At 50.7% G+C, this 16,979-nt stretch overlaps 5 protein-coding genes across 5 annotated transcripts; 2 read left to right on the forward strand and 3 right to left on the reverse strand.

Moving 5' to 3' along the window:
* Positions 1–546: 546 nt before the first annotated feature.
* On the reverse strand, positions 547–1,764 carry TRIVIDRAFT_56998 (uncharacterized protein; the record flags this gene model as incomplete). Its single annotated transcript, XM_014095649.1, has 2 exons — positions 547–734; positions 807–1,764. 2 exons carry the CDS (start codon positions 1,762–1,764, stop codon positions 547–549), a joined length of 1,146 nt encoding a protein of 381 aa, XP_013951124.1.
* Positions 1,765–3,160: 1,396 nt separating this feature from the next.
* Positions 3,161–4,464, forward strand: TRIVIDRAFT_216854 (uncharacterized protein; the record flags this gene model as incomplete). The annotated part of the gene is made up of 2 exons (XM_014095650.1): positions 3,161–3,483; positions 3,605–4,464. 2 exons carry the CDS (start codon positions 3,402–3,404, stop codon positions 4,231–4,233), a joined length of 711 nt encoding a protein of 236 aa, XP_013951125.1.
* Positions 4,465–4,682: 218 nt separating this feature from the next.
* TRIVIDRAFT_82809 (uncharacterized protein) lies at positions 4,683–5,603 on the reverse strand (the record flags this gene model as incomplete). Its single annotated transcript, XM_014095651.1, has 6 exons — positions 4,683–4,805; positions 4,858–5,028; positions 5,085–5,197; positions 5,256–5,338; positions 5,410–5,440; positions 5,505–5,603. The coding sequence occupies 6 exons, from the start codon at positions 5,547–5,549 to the stop codon at positions 4,769–4,771; spliced, it is 480 nt and encodes a 159-aa protein (XP_013951126.1).
* A 1,438-nt stretch (positions 5,604–7,041) lies between these two features.
* Positions 7,042–11,511, forward strand: TRIVIDRAFT_88235 (uncharacterized protein; the record flags this gene model as incomplete). The annotated part of the gene is made up of 3 exons (XM_014095652.1): positions 7,042–9,805; positions 9,898–10,745; positions 10,803–11,511. The coding sequence occupies 3 exons, from the start codon at positions 7,042–7,044 to the stop codon at positions 10,926–10,928; spliced, it is 3,738 nt and encodes a 1,245-aa protein (XP_013951127.1).
* Positions 11,512–13,005: 1,494 nt separating this feature from the next.
* TRIVIDRAFT_125459 (uncharacterized protein) lies at positions 13,006–14,591 on the reverse strand (the record flags this gene model as incomplete). The annotated part of the gene is made up of 3 exons (XM_014095653.1): positions 13,006–13,703; positions 13,786–14,248; positions 14,373–14,591. Coding segments are annotated over 3 exons (1,380 nt in total), but the record flags the coding sequence as incomplete, so codon positions are not given.
* Positions 14,592–16,979: the final 2,388 nt, after the last annotated feature.

A 16,979-nucleotide genomic window follows, 5' to 3' on the forward strand; every position in this document is an offset into this window, starting at 1 on the left:
AAGTATATATACGCTCAGCTGTGCAAATAGTATGTCTTTATTTCGAGATCATAAAAATGAGTGTCTACTGCTAGCAGAGGCACGACGTATATATAGTCAATCATGAAGCTTGGTATTCTGCCTTATAATTAAAAGCAGACGGCCAAAACAAACATATGCCTTTGACAAACCTTATAAAGAGTATTTTAATCAAGACATGTCTCTTCTGTTCAATGGCGATGTTGAACAACTTCCTTGTCGCTTTGCTTGATTTCATTCACACCGGCTTCCTTATCATTATGCAGCCTGTGAAGAATAGAAGAGACGTTTCCACTTTCTTTATCATGCAGGCCACAAGTTATACCAAGGGAACAAATAGTAGGGGGGGTGAAAGAACGTTGTTCATAACATACGGGCACGGTCCATCTGACTCTTCTTCCGGCCAAATCTTCATCCCTCTTGTTCCATTCCCCCTTTGTCTATAATTAGACATGAAACGCCAGGGGTAAGCAGAATTTCCACAGACGCAAAGAGTCAAGTTCAAATTCAGCTATCCAAAGGCCATATTTAGCCATACCAGCCCCTAGCTCCTGGGCCAGAAACCGCCAATTCTCGCCGGTGTTCAATCATGGGCTCTTTTATGCCCATTGTGTCGATTATGTCTTGCCATGTTTCCATATCCATGGATAAAATAGCTTGATGTTTAGATGTTGCCTGACGAATAACGCCGTCATCATTCTCTCGGTCTACGGGTGCTGCAAGTGGTATCAGTATCAGCTGCATATTGCAGAAGCTCATTGTGTGCTTTGCATCGATAAAACACTTACCTAACGCGGGGAGACCGTGCTCGTCGAAATCAATCTCCACCCTCCCATCGCGGATAAGAAAGCTCACGTAGAACAGATTCTCGATAGTCTGCCCAAAAGATTTTGGGTTAACTACGAATCGCATCAAATCGATTCCTCCTGTACTCCGAAGCCCATGCTGGTGCATAATCCGGGTATTCTCCTCTTCGTCCATGTCGTCTGTGATCAAGTCTGCCACTGTTTGCTGTGTATCTGCTTGAATCTTGTAGAGCTGTTGAAGAATTTTTCCGCATATGACAGTAAGGTCGTTTTCTTTCTTGGCTAGGTCATCAACGTTGAGTATTTCGGGCCTCGTCTCTGTCAAACTATTTGGGCGAAAGGGGGCATTTCGCTTTGCTGTTTTGCGTGCCTTCTTTTCCACTGATAAGGGGCCGAGAAGGAAGCCGGGCAGCGCAGGCCGTCTGATGTATGGCAAGCAAGCAAAACGGCCAAGATGAGCCCAGTTCATCATGTCTCCCTCGTCTCCTACATCGCCATTATCGTCGTCGTTTGATCTATCGTGTATTGTCCGCCTCCGCTGCCTCTGAGTGCTCGAAAGTTCCAAGGATTGATCACTAGTAATCCCCCCACCATTTCGCATATATGCGATGGCCTTGGAGATGAAGTCATCCACGTCAATCCCCTGTGATAGGCTGCCTTGGGTAAGGCGCAATGTTTTCCGGTATGACAGGTCGGTCGTACTGACAAGCAACCGTGAATCAATGGTAGCTTCTGTGGTTTGCCGTACTTGCTTGGACAGTTCATTGGCCCGTAAGATAGTCTCGTGTAAGCCGTGAGAATCGCCCTGCAGATATTCCTCGCTGTTTTCTGTGATATCGCGGAGGAGATCGCGGAAACCCTGCTGGACCTTCCGTCTTTCTTCCAGAGGTTGATCCGGATCATACACATCGTCCAGATCGTCGTCGTCGTTGTCGTCCATCGTAGAAGCTGGTATGGATTCTCGTTCTCGTGAAGTCACATCGGTGCGCTTTCGTTTAGCGCTCGTTTGAGCTTGTGAATCTTGTCTCTGCCGCACAGCTAGGCTTCCTCGTGAGGGCAGACGGTGCGATTGCTCTGAGCCATCAGACTGCGCACCTGGAGATTCTGGATTCCGGGCTGACATGGCTGCAGATGATTGTTGTCATAATCGTGATTGAAGGACAGACAAATTTCATAAGCAGAGCATAGCTGGGGTTCTGGTGAGGGCAATGGCCTCTCGCTTATTTGGTAGCAGAGGGGTTGACGAGGCCAAGATACATGCAAGATGTAGGTCTGCATGCAGCCTAATTGATACCTTGAAGTCTCAACTCAAAAATGCTATAGCGGCATGACAAGCACTGGACGCGCTTTGCGTGTGAACCCTTTACGCGGTAAAAGAGCGCTAGCCTTGGGCGGTAACCACCTACACAAATACGCTAATTCGCGCGTGTCAAAAGGCCCGTTAGTGCCCCCAGAATGTACATACCTAGGTACCTAGTAGTATTACTCCGGGCCGTTCTCCGTATCAATCCTGAGATGCTCCGCAATCAGATACAGCAAAGACCGAACGAATATGCAACATGGTCAATACCTAGTACCTGGCTTAGCACTACTGCACTTCGTACCTGATAAACCGAACAAGGTCCCGGTTAGCAAGGAATTGCGCCATGTCGGCTAATCGGGCCAATTACTAGCTGTTTTGGCTGCAACGTGCGCTACCAGTGAGTGATATTCTTGGAGCTGTTGCTGGATTCACAACATCATATACATGTAATGGCTCAGAAACATTAAGCTTGCCAAGTACCTACCTACCTACATCGACCTATAGTAGTGTCTCCGTTTGTACTTGGAGCATCGGCCAGGACATTTCTCTCTTCGTTTCCTACCTTAGGCACCTAGTATACAGAAGGTACAGTATCCATTCACTTATTCCGCCTTGGGGATGGATATCCCAGAAGCACATGCCAGCCAACCAACCTAAACGGCGGCGGGAACCAAGCCCAACATTCCATACATAATCCGCGGTTCAACGGAGCATTTTTACCTGCAGAAGCCCCAATAAGCACAACAGGCGGTAAACCTTAGCTGCCTGACCTGTCCACTAAAGGCCAGCTCTGCATTTCTAGACCTCCTCCATGTGCTCTAGGCACAGCGCCAAGGTTTGCTCCGCCGCTCTCCCCGCCCCCACGGTTCTCGATAACCACCTGCGGAGAGGCAGAGTCGCGTGATGACTCGCTGGCCTGCGCATTTCAGCCCAGAATCCGCTGTGCAAGCAAACATAAATCGTACATCTACCCCTTTAACTGAGCCCGAGCGTCGTCGTCACCCTCGCCATCCCGCACAATACCAGTGTTATTCGCCAAGGTCCCGCTCCGACAGTGATCAGGCTTATTCGCATATCATCCTTGTTACGGTCTGGATATATATATATATCTCTTCTCTTGGTTAACGCCGTGCTGCTTGACATTTGCTACACTCTACATCACTCTGCTTGTATGAATCAGGCTGAAGGACATATTTCTGAAATATAACCACTGCATCCATCATATTCTTGTTGCTGTCTCATCCGTACTCTCTACCAACTGCCTCGCCGTCATCATGACTGGACTCGTGTCTGCGCCTCGTTACAGCGCAGATGACTTTGATACAGCCTCGATTCGCTCTGCGGCTCCTTCATATGGTATGTGTAAATCTGTGGTTAATGTATACACAGCTGCATGGATGTTATTGAGAAAGACTCGGCCGCCGATGCATCCTGGCGGTGAATGTCCTGAGAGAGGAATTACTAACGGAAATGGCAGTCTCGGAGGTGCCCTCGTACCGTTCCAGGACTACATATAACGAGGCCTCTCCGGCATATACGCCAAGGGTAACAACTACACCGACGACAACGACAACAACTGCAGCAGCAGGGCCGTCGCAGAGGATTTTCTCGGGAGCATCAAGCTCCCTGGCTGGAAGACAGACAATCGGGCTACCACCGCTTCCTCCATTGGCTTCACCGAGGGTCCTAAGCGAACATAGTTTCCGTATCCCTACATGGTCAGCTGGCAATGCTCCAGCAGCCCGTCACTACCGCAAGGTCGCAGAGAGACGGGTCATTGATGGACGAATCCAAGCTGCGGCTGAAGTGATTGGTATCACTGCCTCCACGATTAACAGGCAGAATGAGAGCAACGAACCTCCTATTCTCCGTCCGCTGGAGGATCCTTATTTGGTGGGTGAGCAAGCTGCTGCTGAAGCCCGCCAGCAGAGGATAGCCCGCGAGGTTGGTGAGGATATGTTGAGGGAGGAAGATAAGCAATGGGATTGGATGTTGGCTCAGATGAAGCGGCAGGAACGCGATAGGAACTGGACCCGACTGCGACAAGAAGCAGTCAACACCCGGCGGAAAACGTTACTTCGACGAATTGGCGGACGGCTACTATAATGACGATTTGGTCTACCATCTACCATCTACCATCTACCTATCTTGTTAACCATGTTAACCACGCTATCATAGTCTTTTTTCAGGAGTTGACATTATATGGGATTTACTTACAATTATTTACCTTACTTACACCTACCAAAGGCAGGTCACATCTGTGTATATTCAGTCTCTTGAAGGAATATTCTCACGTATCTTGTACGGGAAATGTGGTAGTAACATATCGTTTATCTACAAGCCACTTTGATTCCAACGTCTGCACCACCAGTACTCTAGGAAGTGTATTACTCTTTGTCACATTTCAGATGGGTTAACAAAGATCTCTAACACGGACAGCCTGAATTCCAACCCTCGTATTTACGCATTTCGCCCTTTCGCACAGCGTGTAACAAGTAAGACATCACCTTTGCCAGTCTGCTGATGTGCACGATGTCCAGACACACAAACACTTTAAAAAATATTGAATATTGACCGGAGCCATTCAGCTGTAAACATCGTTTAAACAGTAAAAAACATGTCCGTCTCGGTGCTGTCGAATTTAACTCTTTGTGTTGAGCAAAAGTGCAACAATAAGTCTGAATCAGTAAAAGTTAGCATAGGTAAGATGATACGAGCAATATTGCATACCCATAGAGACCCAGAACTTCGCCAAAGATAAGAATCAACACCATGCCAACGAATATTCTAGACTGTGCCATAAAAGCACGAACGCCACTATCACCAACAATACCGATGCAGTACCCAGCTGCAAGCCCAGTCAATCCCACCGATAGGCCGCAGCCAAGGTGCATGAAGCCTCTAGGTTGGATGTTAGCAGATATGAATCAGGGAGACTCTCGATCGACTCGACGAACGTAAATAGACTGTAGCTCTTCGCTGAGGGAGCGGCAAGGTCTTCGGCTATGAGAACTGCAATGACAAGCGAATAAACCGCCAGGATACCGGACATAATGACGGGGATCAGACACTAGTATTTGTAAGTAACATCCCATTTCCAAAATGCAGGACGAGCTTGGACGCCGCACCTTCATAATGAGATCCGGCCGAAAAGTTCCCACACCGGCGATGCCGATACCTGACTTCGCCGTACCATACGCAGCACCGATACCTATTATTTCGTATAGTCCTTAGTATAATCGAAGACGATAGAGGGGCCAAGTGGGCGAAAGGAAGTCGTACATCCAAATATCATTGCAGCCGCGATGCCGCCCTTGACGGAGCGTGTCAGTCAACTGCTGTCAGGGGCCTCATTTCGCTCAGAGGAGAAAACTCACCATGCCGATGAACGGCGCAAACTTGGGAGCGAGTTCTGACTCCATGATTGTAGCTGTAGCTATCGTCGTAGCAGGAGAAAAGGTAGAGACGGTCGACGACACAACCACGCGCGACAAGATGGGAGAAGAGATGCTTCGGCACCCGGTGTTGAAACAGGCGTCATCACGGCCAATAGACGCAGCGCATATCACGTGACAGATCTCTGTTCTCTTCCATGATTGGCCAGACTGAGCTACCCTGCATCCTTGAATGAGCTTCGGAGTGCAGACTAGTGCTCCGTGTGCTTGAAAGGCATCTGCAACTAAAGCATTGGGATTCGTATTGCCCGAGGTTCTCCCAGCTGAGTGGGACGCTGGATACCGCTAAAGTTGCACTTATTCGCTTGGCCTTATCTGTATGTTAGCATTAGCATTAGCATTTGGGAGTTGAGTGATCCGCATGATCCTTAACTGTGTACTCTGCCTATCAGAATACGGAGTCGCAGGTTCCATTCCACCATCTCAGTGTACAATGCACGGGGAATTTACTCGGTACCTGCCTTGTAACTGCTTTGAAATGTCCATGGAGGTACCAATTCGTGGGTTTTCAGGATCCGATCCTCCTACTCGTAGTGTGAGGCAGCAACAGCAACAGCACTGCCTGCAGGTTATGTAGAGGTTAGAGGTACTTGGCAGGTACAGGTAAAAGGACTCGTACTAACCGGGGCCAAAAACGTGCCTAGCTCCAGGTCGCTTTGAATGCGCAGTGGCCCCCATAGTGGCACGCTGCATTGTCTTCCGGGTATGTCAAGTCCCCTGTAGGCGGTGCGCCGGTGCCAACAGCACGCCGCCAAACAGGTACGGAGCACTCAATACCGCCTGTATCCCTTAGTATACGTCTGCACAGCGACCACTTCTCATTCCCCAGCTGCCTCAAGCAGGTCATCAGAGACAACAGCAAAGCCGCCTTACTGACCATAAGGTAGGTCGGTCGGCCGTCAACCAACCTCTGCCGATCCAGCTGCCAGGCTCTGTCGATTTAAATTGCTGGTTGTGCATCGCGAGGCGTCTGCTTTGTTGCATTCGAAAGGCTACCGGGGGCTCAAACCGCGACCGCCATCATCACCCACGCCACAAGCAAATCTTGCGCCCACTCCCCTGATGCCACCCTCTTGACACGACGCAGCGTCTTTTCTTCCTCGTCTCAAGGCTACGAAATAGCGACATCGATAGAGCCGTTGCATATTCACCCATCTTGGCCCGGTGACTACAAACGCCCGGGAAAGGGAGACGAGCGCTCCACCACCCGCTCCCCTTTCTGGCACGGCCGAGAATTCGTTTTCAAGGGGAACGCTCGACTCTAGGCTCGGAACATCGAACAACTTCTACACTGCTTCACGACTAGACGCGAGGCAACGCTACTGGCTGGATTGGAGAAATCCCGACCACCCAGTAGCTGGCTTGACGCATCACGCCCATCTTCGTTTGTCTCCCCTCGCCTTGGCCTTCCGAGTGCCCGCCGTCTGACTGATCTCGTCCCTCTTGCAGCGCAGCGAATATGGCCGACTATCAATACAACTCACGGGCTCCTCCTGGCCAACGCCAGCGGGGTTATCCCGATCAGAATGGTAACTACCAACGAGATGCCGCGTTCTCAAACATCTTTGGTGCTGCCCCCCCTCCTGGGAGGTCCCAAACCATGACATCGTCCTCCGTCCCACCAATGCTTGACCAAGGCAGGACACATACGATGTCGTCTGCCTCTGGCATGCGCCAACCGCCTCCTCGCCCCGGCCAGGGATACTATGATGATCGTGGGCAGCAACCACCGAGACCTCGACCGGCCGATAATTACATGGCAAACGGCCATTATCCGGGTCAACGCTCTGCTTCTGCTTCTGGTGGGCCTCAAGCTCACTCGTCTCAAGGACAATATCTGCAACAGCAACAGCAGCAAGCAAGGCGCCCATACCCGGGGCCCCCAAGCGCGGCGCCTCCACGGTTTGATTCTCGTGGCCCGCCGTTGCCATCTGGTGGCCCCAGGGGTCCAGTTCAGAGACATTACCCAGGAGGAGGACCAGGTCCTGCGTTGAATAGTGACCCATACCGATCGCAGTCTTTGGCTTCAATGCCTCGCCCACAGATGTATCCCCCAGCGCAAAATTCTTACCAGCAATCGTCCGCAAACCATTTTCGACAAGCACCCTATACGCAGCATGCTGCCCAGTCGAGGACGACCGCTCAGGGCCGGGTGGTGCCAGATCGTCACGAGGATCGCTCAATGTCCTTGACTGGAGTCTACCATCCTCAAGATCGCGATGGCCAACAAACTATGAGCGGGCGAGTTATTCCCAATCGGCGGGCACCCACTGAGCTCAACTCAGGGGCCGGATATCCGGTTCAAAACAGCGGCTACCCCCCTATGCCAGGTTCTCAGACGCGGACAGCAAGCATGGCCTCTTCAACTAGTGGTGCGGATCATGGAAGGACTTTCTCCATGGCCTCTGTGGCTTCGACAATAGCTCCATCCGAATCTGACTCGGCCACACTTGTGCAAAGACCGTCCAGGAGCAAGTCAATTGAGAGCGAGCGCCCGACGACTGCCACAACGAAAATCCGCCCTCCGCTTGTATACCCAGCTCTGCTTTCACGAGTGGCCGAGTGCTTCCGGCAGAAGATTATCGTGGGCGACAGGACGAAGAACGAACTCACGTACAAGAATGCCTTCAGCGGCTCCGAGGCAGTTGATGTGCTGTCCTACATCATCAGGACCACCGATCGAAATTTGGCTTTACTGCTCGGTCGGTCTCTGGATGCGCAAAAGTTCTTTCATGATGTCACCTATGAGCATCGACTGCGAGACTCACAATCAGAAATGTATCAATTCCGAGAAACTCTCATGGACGAGCCCGAAGGAAAAAACCCCGTCGATGGTGTATTCGTATTGCTTTCAGAGTGTTACTCTCCTACCTGCACGAGAGACCAACTCTGCTATTCCATTGCTTGCCCTAGAAGACTAGAGCAGGTTTCTAGACTGAACCTGAAGGTTAATCCTGGTGGGCTGCGTAAGGAGGACTCGGCCAATGTCAACGACGACGAAGTCGACCAAACTGATGAGCAAAAGCTGTGGATCAACTCCGTACCCAAGGAAGTTGCTGACGCGGTGAGCGAACGAGAAAAGAAGAGACAAGAGGTTATATCTGAGATATGTTACACTGAGCGAGATTTCGTAAAGGATCTCGAGTACCTCCGTGATTTCTGGATTATTCCTCTGCGATCAAAGGCCTCGCCCATCCCCCTGCAACGCCGAGAGCGAGTTGTCAAGAATATTTTCAGCAACATTATCGATCATCCAAGCGTCCATAATGTCAGCTCGCGGTTTGCAAGCTCTCTGACCGCCCGACAGCAAAAAGATCCCATTGTGCAAAACATTGGTGATATTTTCTTGGAATTCGTGCCCCAATTTGAACCCTTTATTTGGTACGGCTCTAAACAGTTGGAAGCTAAGTTCGAGTTCGAAAATGAGCGATCAGTCAACCCTTTCTTCTCCAAGTTGGTTGACGAAATCGAGCGGCGAAAAGAGTCACGAAAGCTGGAGCTAAACGGTTACCTTACCAAGCCAACCACACGTCTGGCTAGATACCCTCTACTGCTGGAGAATGTGTTGAAGTATACGGAAGATGGCAGCCCTGACAAGGAAGACATTCCGAAAGTCCTCACCATAATCCGAGATCTCCTTGGAAGAGTGAATGCGGAGTCTGGTAAAGCCGAGAACCGTTTCAACCTACGAAGACTTCAGGAGCAGCTTCGATTCCGACCCAACGAACGGGTCGATTTGAAACTCACTGAAGATGGTCGCGAACTTGTGTTCAAGAGCCAGTTTAAAAAGTCGCCTACTGACCCTGCCGAGTTGACTGCTTTCCTCTTTGACCATGCTGTTTTGCTTGTTCGCATAAAGCAGACCGGTAAGACGGAAGAAGTCAAGGCATATCGACGACCAATTCCGCTAGAACTGCTTGCTATTCGGGAGATGGAAGAAGTCATCCCGTCCGACGGCACCGTTAAACGCACATCTTCTAGCATAATACCAGTCATACGGGCCAACGCGTCTGAGACTAAAAAGGGAGACGGCTGGCCGATTACCTTTAAGCATCTTGGTAAAGCTGGATATGAGCTTACCGTCTATGCCTCGAACCAGGCAGCACGGAAGAAGTGGCTCGAGTATATTGATGCCGCACAGCAGCGCCTCCGGGCTCGTGCGGACTTCTTCACCACCAACATCATCTCAAGCAACTTCTTTGTTGGAACGAACCAGGTCAACTGTGTCTCGCCATTTGGTAAGTCTTCAATACATTCTCGCTTTTCCCTCACTCCATTTTTCGCGCTTGACAATCTGTGTCTAACCCATTTGCAGACGGTGGTCGCAAACTTCTTTACGGCACCGATAACGGCGTCTACATCTCGGATCGCAAGAACAAAGATGCAGTGCCCCGACGGATTCTTGAAACAGCCAGTGTTACCCAGATTGATATCCTCGAAGAGTATCAACTTCTTCTCGTACTCTCTAACAAGACACTACAATCGTATTCACTGTCTGCCCTGACGTCCGATGACCCTGCTCTGGCCAAGAGACCTAAGAAGATTCAGAACCACTGTAGCTTCTTCAAGACTGGCATCTGCATGGGACGGCATCTCGTCTGCTGCGTCAAGTCCTCAACACTATCCACCACGATCAAGGTGTTTGAGCCTAATGACGCCATGACGAAGGGCAAGAAGCAGAAGGGTCTCGGAAAGCTCATGGGTGGTGGCTTTGATGAGCTGAGGCCATTCAAGGAGTTCTATATCCCAACAGAATCGTCGTCGGTTCATTTCCTCAAGTCAAAGCTTTGCGTGGCCTGTGCCAGGGGCTTTGAAGTTGTCTCTCTGGAGACTCTGGAGACACAGTCGCTCCTTGATCAAGCGGATACCTCATTGGATTTCGTGGCTCGCAAGGAAGGAGCTAAGCCTATTCACATCGAACGCCTCAATGGAGAATTCCTGCTTAATTATTCCGAGTTCTCCTTTTTCGTCAACCGAAATGGATGGAGGGCTCGACCGGAATGGCGAATTGACTGGGAAGGCTCTCCTCAGAGCTTTGCGCTCAGCTATCCTTGGATTCTTGCGTTTGAGCCCAACTTTATTGAGCTGCGCAACATTGAGAATGGCGCTGTACACATTGTACCACACAAGAATATTAGGATGCTCCATAGCAGCACTCACGAGGTATGTACCAGTGGCTTAACTTGTTCCACCTACTCTGTTACTAACCCATTCCACCAGATTTTATTCGCCTATGAAGATGAACGGGGAGAGGATGTAGTGGAATCTATCGATTTTTGGCAGAGCAACAGACGATCAGACGTCTTTGGTGCCCTGCCGCCATCACAACCTGCCCACCCGCGATAGTGGTCGCGTTTGTTCTACGACATATTAGAACCCTTAATTTCCAGGAAATCCTTCTTGTATCCCATGAAAGCGCAAAGATATTGTGGCTCATCGCTGAGAGCAATATGTTTGAGTGGACAGTTGTTTTCAACCTATTTCCTTATTTTTTTCTCTCTCCCCGATTACATACACCGTATAAAGCGCTGCGACTCTAGCTGGGTTGGGACAGGGGTAACCTCTTTACATAGGCGCAGAAGAATCAAGAGACATCCTTTCAATCACCGATAAGCGTCTCGCAGAGGCTTGTCTCATATAATTCTGCGGTTCATTTTCTACTTTCCCTTGAATGTTTTGGGTTCCCCTTTCAGTTTGTAAGTGGGCGACGGAGGAAGGCTGGTGAGTGAGTGAGTGAGTGAGCTTGCTCAGGGTTGTTTTGAGAGCGCGAGGCGAAGCTGTGGTATTGAAGTGGAGGAAAGACATGTACTTAAGTCATGGACAAGGAATTTTTGCAGCTTTTGGAGGATACGTCTGGAGCTTTGAGAGAGAGCCGTAGCGGCAGATAGGTTTTGAAGCGGAGGCTTTATAATTGGAGGCGGATTGATTCACGTGCATAGCATATTCGTATTTTATAGTAGATGAGGCAGCCCGCAGCTTTTTTTTTTTTTTTTTTTTTTTTTTTTTTTTTTGGCATGTTTGTTCAAGATTTTACTTGTTATATTTGCGTTTCTCGATCTGTGCGGATGGAAGGTCAACGCTGCCTTGGTCTATATAGTGTTTGAACCTCGTTTCTCAGGGCTGAGCATAGCATAGCATAGCATAGCATATAACCGTTTATTTGACAAGTTTGGACTTCTCTAGTATCAACTACACGCCCTGTTATTGGTAGTTGTGCATACTCTCGGTAGTATCCAAACTACCTAGGGTAGTACTATATCTAAAATACCCAGCCGTTTCCTCATCAAGGATGCAATGGTACTCTGCAGTCCAGGGAAGCGATTTGGTAAAGGTAGTAGCCAGTTTCTGTCTACCTGCTACTATCGCCATGTATCTTTTCACTATCATTACTTACAACCTAGTAGATGGTACGTCTTTTGATATCTACCATCATCACCACCTTACAGCATTAAACTTGGATCACGGGATGCTGGATAAGCAACTTGGACTACTGGTTGTTAGTAAATCTCCAGGCAGTTCAGAGAGTTGTTTGTACCTACATATAGTAGGTGGCAGAAAGAAGCGACTCGCACAGCAACAACCGAGTCTGCCACGAGAACTGATTGAGAGATGGCACGTTATGAAATAGCTTCACGTCATGAATTGTAAGAATAATCTTTTTCTTCGTAGCAATCTACGTCTTCTAATAAGGAAAACCAAAAACCAAAATCCCGGTCACCCTGCGTCAAAGTTTCTCTCTCTCTCTCAACCAAAAAAAAAAAAAAAGGAGAACAAAAGGGCCAACGTCGAGATGGAGGGCGTCTACCGGTTTCAAGACATTCTATCGGAGCCTAAGTCGACGATGTACCCAGCCAAAGCTGCTAGTCACTGAAATTTCTCCCTGTTCGCATCTCCGGCACCAAAAAAAAAAAAAAAAAAAGGTAAAACACAAAAGGAGAAGGGAATAAAGAAAAGCTCCAAGCTGTATGTTTCCCCAATCCCTTTCCCCCACTCGTTTCTCCTCGTTTTGTCTGTGTTAGAGAAAACAATTCGAGCAACCCCAAATTCTGTCATGCATGGCAAGAAGGAGAAAAGGAAAACAGAGAATCAACGTCGTCCAGAAAAAAAAAAAAGCAATTCCATATATTAAGTACACAGCCCGCTAGGATCAAAACAAAAAGAAAAGAACTAGTCTTCATATGCGGGCCTGATGAATAACCAAGACTGAACTCTTAAATCGACAGGCTCCTTTCTGCCCGAACGTTACTCCTCTAGGGAGAGACCCCCTTTGCCGGCTCTCCCATCATCATGCGGATATCATATTTATTGACCATAGAACTGAGCATTCGTATCGTCCAGCTACTCTCATACTCACGCGCCCTGCCAACTGCAATACTGATATTGCTTAGGTGGCCATCCCTCCCGCCTCAGCATTTCGGTTTGGTCGCCTGCCTCCCTTCAAACTCTTCATTCGGCCTAGGAGGCCGGATGGCTTAGCAGGAGCCTCATTGGAAGGGGATGGTAATTCGTCCGCGCTTGTTCGTCGCTCCAGAGCACTTCCTGAGCCTCGTCGTGGCATGGGCGGCGGCGAAAGTCTGCCTTCTCGTTCGCGTTCGCGTGGGGGAGGTCTGGGGACGGTGATGCGCTCTTCGCCAAAATCGTCCGAGTCGTAACGGCCATGGCCAGGCATGGGCCTACTGCTATAGTCTGGTCGCACCCTCTGTTTGATTCTCTGAGCCACAGACTTCTTCCGCTGCAAACCGCCTTCGGCCAATTCTTGAGCATGCTCTACTTGTCGGCGAACAATGGCCGATCGCGCAGCCGGCGTTCCTTCAAGGAAAGTTGAAGTGCCCAAGCCATGGCTCTCATCACCGTGCACCAAGGTTGTGCGTGCCTGAGCATCAAAAATGATGGGTTCTCGAGAGCTCTTGCCCTTTCCACTGGCAGCAAAGTCCTGGAACGCCTCATCACCACCGTGGCCCATAAAGGTCGAGTGATCGGCCTGCGCATTGAGGGGGCCGGAGCCGCCCAGTGTGTTATTGAGGGAGCCCTCAGGAAATGCTTGCATCGGAGACAGCTTTTTGCTGTTCTGGCGATTCCGATGAGGGTTCAAAGCATCAAAGGGTCCATCGTGGTGGAATACTGCAAGGATAAGGTCAGAATACAACACAAAGAGCTACGGAGGTCATAGTCAAAGGGTGCCAAGGATAGTGGATATACGAACAGCCTGTGCCGTAGATGCTGGTGGCGTCCAGCTGATCAATAATGTCCATTTTACGGCTGGGACGTGTTGATTTGGTCTTGCTATGCTGGCGGCGCCTGGCCTCAATCATCCTCTTTTCTTCAGCCGTGAGGGACTTGCTATCAAAGTCCATGACAGACGAGTCGGAGTTGCGCCTTGGGCGTCGCTGCACCGGCTTACGAGGCGGCGAATCATCCAGAAGGCTGGGGCGGGTTGTCGGCTTTGGCGCTGGCGGCTTTGATCCAGGTGGAGGCGGCTTGCGAGCTCTCAGGGCCTCCTCCTGGGAGCGAGTAGGACGATGCTTCTCAGCAGCTTTGCCAGACGCGGTGCTCTCGCTTTCACGGCGAGGAGGCGCGGGTCGGTCTGTAGGGCGCTTCTTCAGCAGTGTTGAATCAATGGGCTGCTTGACTGAAAACGCAGGAGAGTCGTCAAGCGTCAGAGATCCCTATGTGGTAGCCAAAAACGAACGGTTAGCGCTTGGGTCGGTCAGATAGTCTCTGGAGCTCTTCCTCGTCCCATATCCAGGGCCGTGGACGTGCGAGAAGGGAAGGCCACGAGGGAAAACGCACGAAGATCTCCTCAGCAGTGAGAGACTGGGTTTTGGCTGCAGCTGCCACATCGGCAGGCCGTGGAGCGAGCGGCTGGTCCAGGAACGGGTTCCGCGACAGAGGGCGCGAGGACGGCATTGGGTCGTCGAAGGGGGATGTAGGCGTCGTGGGAAAGGAAGTGTTGAGGTGGCTTGGAGAGGTAGCGCGATAGTTGCGGAAGGGATTGTTGGATGCGAGGCTGTCGGCATTGTTATCAATGCTGCTGCCATTGAAGGACAGGCTGGGCGTCTGTCCTGCGGGTTGCTGCCCTATAGGAGTCATCAGCTGGAGTCAACGGACAAGTATAGGCAAGATAGGCGAGCGATGGGCAAACATGAAACAAGACGGCATCCCGTCTCGTCTACATGACACAGCAGGAGGGTCGAATGGCGAGATGCTCTGGCTGGGCTCCTTGGATCTTGCTTGGATGCGCCGCCTGGCCCGCTTCGGCCCCTTGACTTGGTCTGTTTCGACGGGATGATGAGAGGCTTCATGCAGATGCCCCCATTCGTCTCGATAGCCCCTTTGCGCGCGTCTTTGCCGCCAGCCATTCGTTGTCGGCAACACGGCAGCGGGACGACGAGGTCCAACGAGGGCCAAGCAGGATGCAAGGCCGACACGACAACGCAATCAGATCAGATCAGGGCAGGGCTGGCGCTTACCGGCGAAGTAAAAGCTGTTGGCGGACATGATGGCTATCAATTGATGGTGTCCAAAGGGGTCTTGAGTCGGTTGACTCGCGACACAGGGGATCTGGCAGGTTAAATTCCTTGGTGCAAGGCCGGGCCTAGCGTCACTCCAGGCCAAACAAAGCAGCAGCTACTGTGATGGCATCTACCCAATAGCGGTACTATGGCCGGGACTGGGACTGTACTGTAACGGGGACAGCAATTCAAACAAGACAGGCGACCGAGTTGAGGGACTGGAGCGAAAGTCACTGGAGGGTTGGTGCACGAGGGAACAAATCTGTAGCGACGGTAGCTGGTTGATTGGCTGAAACACTCCAGATTTGCTTGGAGCAGTCCAGAGTTGCAGCTGTACAGTAATTAGAGCCGCTACCTACTAATGTACCTGTATGTACGAGAAATGATGAGCTGCACAGTCCCGCGCTCCGCAACGAGGCCTCTCCACACTGTGCCAATCCCACTCCAACCTTAGCATAGTAGTGCTCCGTAGATGTCCCTCCAGATCCAGAAAAGGGGGTCTGTCGCCCCCTGTTGTGCTGCGAATTTGGCGATCAACACGCAGCAACGCAACCGGCCAAAGAGACGCAGCGGCTGGACGAGCGGCTTCGCTTGGGGGAGGGCACGGATGCAGCAGTCAATGCAGTATACAGTGCCTCTACTACGGTACTACCAAACAGAGATCAATGCTAATCTGCCGCGATGCTCAAAGGGTTCGGCATGTCCCCCCCCCCTTTTACTGTACTCGAGATTATCGCTTGGAGTGGTGGACCCCCAGCATTATTGAACTCCCAATCCGCCCCAAAGAAGCAAGGACTGAGTGCTGGAGCCGTGCCAGAGTTGACTTGCAGACGCCGGGCTAAGGCCCAAGAGTGCTAGAGCGTCTTCCGCATGAGGCAGCTGGCCGCTATTGATGCATCGGTTCGCAACGAGTTTGGAGATGCAGGTCCAGGCACAAGCAGCCTCCATCTGTTCTTGGTACTCGTACAAGGATGTACATGCAACCTCGGAGCACGCCGTCAGTCGCAAAAACAAAAAAAAAAAAAAAAAGAAAAGAAGAGAGATGAGATCAAGTGAGATTAGATGCCCAGCCAAGCAAATGCCAGATGCCGCCCAGGAATGTTTGAGGCCGAAACCAGGAGCCCCCAACGCCAGGGCGGCAAAGCGGCCCCGTACCCGGTACAGTACATGTACGAGCGCTCATACGCTCATACACTCATACGAGTACTCGTACAGCACAGGCACGCGCAGTGGAGGGGGAACATGACATCGACCTGAAACATGAGTGTATCACGCTCGCACGCGCAGGTACTCCCTACTTTGTGCCTGTTGACTGAGTGTGTGCATGGCCTGGCGATTGCTGTCCACCTGATGCTGTACCAGTGACTTGTGCGCGATGCCTCCCAGTGCGAGCTTCCAAACTCGAAGCAGCTGTTGAATGTGTGCGAGGTACCGACTTGTATTGTGTTGGAGTTTATCCAAGTACTGGGTATTCCCCCGCAGCCCTTCCATTTCATCTGCTAGTTTTACTCCATTGAAGGCAGTTATAGTTGCTCCGAACTGCAACTCTTTGCCGATTTTAGCCATCCATGATATTACTCTAAATCAATAGCCGCCTTTAATCACACGATCGTACTCGTACATACGCATTGCTCTGCAGATTCGAGTAATTTTAAGAGAGCAAAGGAATCGACCATCTCTTCTCTCCCCACTGAATCCCGAGTATGGTACTAAAAACAAAGAAGCAACTAGCACTCCTCAACCCCTCCAAACAAATTGAAGACCAAAATCAAGAAACATGGCCTCGCTCACCTTCCAATCTCCAACATCTCAGCGGGGGAAATGAGAGATCAATGCCCTCCCCCCCGTGATCCCGCTTGTTTTTGTTCTTCTTCTCCTAGGGAAA

Source organism: Trichoderma virens (genome assembly GCF_000170995.1).
Source record: "Trichoderma virens Gv29-8 chromosome Unknown TRIVIscaffold_89, whole genome shotgun sequence".
NCBI classification, from domain to species: Eukaryota; Fungi; Ascomycota; class Sordariomycetes; order Hypocreales; family Hypocreaceae; genus Trichoderma; species Trichoderma virens.